The sequence below is a fragment of the Hypanus sabinus genome, chromosome 27, assembly GCF_030144855.1.
Source record: "Hypanus sabinus isolate sHypSab1 chromosome 27, sHypSab1.hap1, whole genome shotgun sequence".
Lineage (NCBI taxonomy): Eukaryota > Metazoa > Chordata > Chondrichthyes > Myliobatiformes > Dasyatidae > Hypanus > Hypanus sabinus.
In genome coordinates this window covers 20,016,486-20,022,274 of record NC_082732.1, presented here as the reverse complement: position 1 = coordinate 20,022,274, position 5,789 = coordinate 20,016,486, and the positions used below count along the sequence as shown (strand labels likewise).

At 43.8% G+C, this 5,789-nt stretch overlaps 1 protein-coding gene across 1 annotated transcript; it reads right to left on the bottom strand.

Annotated features, from left to right (window-relative positions):
* Positions 1–925: 925 nt before the first annotated feature.
* Positions 926–2,048, bottom strand: LOC132381929 (general transcription factor II-I repeat domain-containing protein 2-like). The gene is made up of 2 exons (XM_059951640.1): positions 1,276–2,048; positions 926–1,190 (listed from the first exon to the last, which is right to left on the bottom strand). The coding sequence occupies exon 1, from the start codon at positions 1,880–1,882 to the stop codon at positions 1,280–1,282; it is 603 nt and encodes a 200-aa protein (XP_059807623.1). The 5' UTR covers positions 1,883–2,048; the 3' UTR covers positions 926–1,190; positions 1,276–1,279.
* Between the last annotated feature and the right edge of the window lie 3,741 nt (positions 2,049–5,789).

Genomic DNA, 5,789 nt, shown 5'->3' with positions numbered 1-5,789 from the left:
GACCTGTTGGTCAGGCCTGACTGAGAATTATTGCACCTTTAATGATGGAGATTGCTGGGCTTTGAGAAGACACTGACATTGGTTCCAAGTTCAAAGTTCAAAAGTTCGAAGTAAATTTATTATCAAGTACATTTATGTCACATGTACAACACTGAGATTCATTTTCTTGCGGGGCATGCTCAATAAATTCTAATAGAATAATAATCATAACAGAATCAATGAAAGACCACATCAAACAGTGTGTAAAAGACAACAAACTGTACGATACCGCTCTCCTACATTTGACAGGTTTTGTAGAGGCAGCACTGGTGATATCTTTAAAGTGTGCAGAGAGGCGCACAACACTGCTGCCCAGTTATCATGAGCCCCGTACCAGATCTGAAACATTGATCTTCAAATCTCTTTTCCTCACAGAGCCAAGGCCTGTGCTAGCAACCAAGTGGCATCGTGGTCTGCCATTGAAGGAACAGGGTGGGGAGAGGAGGGGCAGACCAGGGGAAAGCTTCAGAAAGAAAGAGAGAGGACAGGGAGCCGAGAGAAGGTTAAAGAAGGGGCAGGGGCAGAGTGGTAAGGATTCAGAAAGCGGGTGCTGAGTGTAAGGAGAGGAGGAAGGGAGATAAGGAGAATGGTATGTGGCTTGGGATGGATGAGTTCAGTGGTGAAAAGGGTCTTGGGGAGAGTGCAGTGCCCCTGAGCCCATCTATCTAGATCCAATGACAAGACCCAATATTGAATGAGATACTGAGTTGGAAATAAAGGACAATGGGCAGTGGGATTAAGCGTACAGTTTTTCCATGGAACAGCTAGGCCAGGGGTCAGCAACCTTTACCACTGAAAGAGCCACTTGGACCCGTTTCCCACAGAAAAGAAAACACTGGGAGCCGCAAAACCCGTTTGACATTTAAAATGAAATAACACTGCATACAACGTTTTTTTTGCCTTTATGCTATGTATAAACAAACTATAATGTGTTGCATTTATGAAATTGATGAACTCCTGCAGAGAAAACGAAATTACATTTCTGCATGCAACAAAAACATTTTGAACTCCGAAAAAAAGACGTTGGGTTGAAAGTTACTTTTAAGTAAAATATTCAATGTCTATTTGAGTCCTTCTTGTATTTATGAAAAACGCCGAACTTAAATTTTCCGCCAGCAGCAAACCAAAAATAACGTCAGCCAGCTGTCATCCTGAAAAATGAAAGGACTATTTCACTGAACAATGAAAAAATATGAATATGAGTAAAATAATAGGCAATTAAAATATTTATCATACTTGGTTAATGGGATTTCTGCTCCTGGACCTCAGCGCACAGCGTCTGCACATCAGGGCTGTATGATGTCACCTTCATCTTTACACAGGATCGCAAGCTGTCATCTGTGAGGTTTTCAATATCACTCCATTTGTGTTTCTGAGCAAGAACGGCCTTCTGACGGGCAACATCTTCAAGGTCTGCTGTCAAGCGTCTAAACTTGGACACCCATATGTCTTTGTCGGCTATGTCGGCCAGTTCCATCTCAAGATCAGGTTGACTCACACCTGCCAATGCAGTCGTATTCAGTAGGGAAGGATCGATGCTTAAGGGAGTGACCGGGAAGGATAATGTGTTTTTTTCCTCTCTGAACTCACAGAAGCGTTTCCCAAACGATGTTTGCATTGCGATGATTGCAGAATGTAAATACTCCGAAATTATCATGTCGTGACCTTGTTTGAACTCTCTCAAATTGGGGAAGTGAGACAAAGTGCCTTTCTGTAAATCTCTGGCAAGCACTGTCAACTTGCGCTCGAATGCCAAAACATCCTCCAACATGTGCAGGGCTGTACGTCCTTTCCCCTGAAGAGCTGTGTTCAGCGTGTTCAGGTGCGCTGTCATGTCTACCATGAAGTGTAGCTTTTCCAGCCACTCTGGCTGTTCCAGCTCAGGAAAGGTGAGCCCTTTGCTGCCCAGGAAAGTTTTCACTTCTTCCAGACACGCGACAAAGCGTTTCAGCACCTTCCGTCTGGACAGCCAGCGATAAAAACACGTTGTAGCGGTGTCAGTAAACTGCAGTCAAAGATAGCTTTATTCGAACTAAACAGCCTTGCTTTTCAGCTTCCCTCAACCCAGCCCCCATGGACGCAGATGCTGCAAAAGACGCGTACTCACAAACCCCCGTAGGCTATCTCCCTTAGCCGGAATGCTGGCTAATTGTGAGCCGTTTTATGATGTGGCAGGAAATGTGTCGCTACACTTAGGTTGTACAAGATCACCATAATTACATTTCAAAAGCTAACAAACTAACATAAAATACATTTTAATTAAATACTGACCAATTATTTCCCAAAGCCACAGGGAGCCGCAGCACAGAGGTGAAAGAGCCACAAATGGCTCGGGAGCCGCAGGTTGCCGACCCCCGAGCTAGGCAAATATGTCCCTCACTGTGGTGTACCAATAACAGTTTCATGTACACAAGAAGAAAAAAAATCTTTAAAGTTTTCAAGAAAAGAAAGAGGCAGAAGAAAGGAAACTATAGGCCAGTTGGTCTGACCTCATGGTTGGGAAGATGGTGGAGTCAATTATTAAGGACGAGGTCTCAAGGTACTTGGAGGCACTTGATAAAATAGGCCATAGTCAACTTGGTTTCCTCAAGGGAAAATCTTGCCTGACAAATCAGTTGGAATTCTTTGAAGATATTCATTCTCTATTCATTGGAGCGTAGAAGGTTGAGGGGGGATTTGATCGAGGTATTTAAAATTTTGAGGGGGATAGATAGAGTTGACGTGAATAGGCTGTTTCCATTGAGAGTAGGGGAGATTCAAACGAGAGGACATGATTTGAGAGTTAGGGGGCAGAAGTTTAAGGGAAACACGAGGGGGTATTTCTTTACTCAGAGAGTGATAGCTGTGTGGAATGAGCTTCCTGTAGAAGTAGTAGAGGCCAGTTCAGTTGTGTCATTTAAGGTAAAATTGGATAGGTTTATGGACAGGAAAGGAGTGGAGGCTTATGGGCTGAGTGCGGGTAGGTGGGACTAGGTGAGATTAAGAGTTCGGCACGGACTAGGAGGGCCGAGATGGCCTGTTTCTGTGCTGTGATTGTTATATGGTTATATAACAAGCAGGAGAATCGGTTGACGTCGTGTACTTGGATTTTCAGAAGGCCTTTGACAAGGTGCCACACATGAGGCTGCTTAACAAAGCTATGAGCCCATAGTATTACAGGAAAGATTCTGGCATGGATATAGCAGTGACTGATTGGCAGAAGACAAAGAGTGGAAATAAAGAGAGCCTTTTCTGGCTGACTGCCAGTGACTACGGGTGTTACACAAACGTCTGTGTTGGGAACGATCTTTTTTATGTTTTCTGTCAATGATTTGGACGATGGAATTGATAGATTTGTTGCAAAGTTTGCAGATGATATAAAGGTAGGTGGAGGGGCAGGTAGTTTTTAGGATGTAGAGAGGCTACAGAAGGACTTAGACAGATTAGGAAAAAGGGCAAAGAAGTGTCAGCTGGAATACAGTGTCAGGAATTGTATGGTCATGCACTTTGGTAGAAGAAATTAAAGGGTTGACTATTTTGTAAATGGAGAGAAAAAACAAAAAAAGAGGTGCAAATGGATTGGGATTCATTGTGCAGGATTCCCTAAGGGCTAATTTGCAGATTGAATCTGTGGTGCGGAAGGCAAGTGCAGTGTCAGCATTCATCTCAAGAGGCCTAGAATATAAAAGCAAGGATGTAATGTTGAAACTTTATAAAGCGCTGGTGAGTACTTCATTTGGAGTACTGTGAGCAGTTTTGGGCCCCTTATCTTAGAAAGGATGTGCTGAAACCATAGGGGGTTCTAAGGAGAGTCAGGAATTTTTTTTCCAGGATTGAACAGCCTGTCATTTGAAGAATGTTTGATGGCTCTGGGCCTTTATTCACTAGAATTCTGAAGAATGAGGGGTAATTGATGCATAACTCACTCTGAGACGTACGGCGAGATATCAGCTTTTATTGACTGGAAGAAAGAACCAGAAGTGAGTGACCATCAAACTACGTCCTGGAGACTGAGGCCGAGCATAGGCCTCAGATCGCCTTTATACAGGGGTCTGTGGGAGGAGCCACAGGAGCAGTCAGCAGGGGGCATGTCCAGACAGGCACACGTAGTTCACCACATTCACCCCCCCTTTGTTTAAAAGAGTCCCCATGTGGCGAAGTTTCTTACAAGTCAAGTCTATCAGGTGGTCGAATCTGTCGCTGCGATCTACGTAGCAACCTCATTGAAACCTAGCGAATGGTGGAAGACCTCGATAGAGTGGATGTGGGGAGAATGTTTCCTATGGTGGGGGAGTCTAAGACCAGAGGACACAGCCTCAGAATAGAGGGGTGTCATTTTAGAACAGAGATGAGGAGGATTTTCTTTATCCAGAGGGTGGTGAACCTCTGGAGTCCTTTGCGACAGGCGGCTGTGGAGGCCAAGTCTTTATGTGCATTTAAGGCAGAGGTTGATAGATTCTTGATTGTGCAGGGCATGAAGGGATACAGGGAGAAGGCAGGAGACTGGGCCGAGAGGAAAACTGGATCAGTCATGATGAAGTGGCGGATCAGACTCAATGGCCAAGTGGTCTAATTCTGCTCCTGTAGCTTATGGTCTGATGGTTTAAAGTAAATCTACCGAGTTTTGTTTTCCTCAAATTCTGTCTTGGCACTGTTTGCGTAACGGGCTGCTCTGTGGTTAAAATAATCAAGATGCAACTTCTAAATCTGTTAATTGAACGATACGTGGCTTCTTTCTACATGTACACCACATCAAGGTTCTGCCGTTCTGGTAGTCAAAGAAGTTTTGTTTCCTTCTCTCAGGGCCCTGGGGACTCCTATTACTTTCATTCCTGTTAATATTACAATAGTTGGTTGTGAGATGAAAACTCGGCCACTTATTCCCCAACCTCTGAGCCAATCTTTACTTCATTTAATCAGATTGTTTTAACTCCATTAACTTTTGTCTAAGTAAGAAGTGGGCAGAAATAACTCGTTCAGCCCCAGTGGTTTGTACTCCACAAGCACTTACTCTCACTACGCCACATCCAACTCTTTCTCCCTAATTTACCTATTTAGATTCTGCCAACCGTAATGTTGCCTTCACAGCACAAAATGATTTTGTACTCTCACTATGCTCTAAGTCAGGAAATTCCTGCCAAATTCCCCGTTTTGCATACTAGTATTCATGATCATTGGTTTTAGAGCTTGCTATCACCTTTAAAATTCAATAGCCAAACGGAAAATCCCTTCTCATGGTAAAAAAAACACAAAATGCTGGAGGAACTCAGCAGGTCAGGTAGCGTCTATGGAGAGGAAAAAGATGTTTATGGTTAAGACTCTTCATCAGAATGGCACGGTGTCTCTGATATAACTAAAAGCTACAGAAGGGAACTGTCAGCATTGATAAGGTATCTCTAAGGTATCCCAGTCAAATGAATGAATCAAACCAGAGAATGTGGCATCAGGGAATAAGCCCCAGACTGGGTCACCAGCTGGCTTCAGCACAGCGACTGGAAGTGAACAGCGACTACTCATAGGGGAAGCAAATGACTAGCGATATTCCACAAGGATCAGTGCTGGGTCCACAGCTGTTCCACACTCTGCATTAACAGTCCCACAGCTGCAATCAAAATCTCAACTCCTAAATTGACAGAAGATACCAAATTGGAAAGGGCGATCATGACTGAGGTGAGCTATAAATAATGACGAGAGGTCATTAATCAATTTGGCAAGTGCACAAATAATTGGAAAAAGACCTTCAATGCAAATGAATGTGAAGTAGCCTGTTG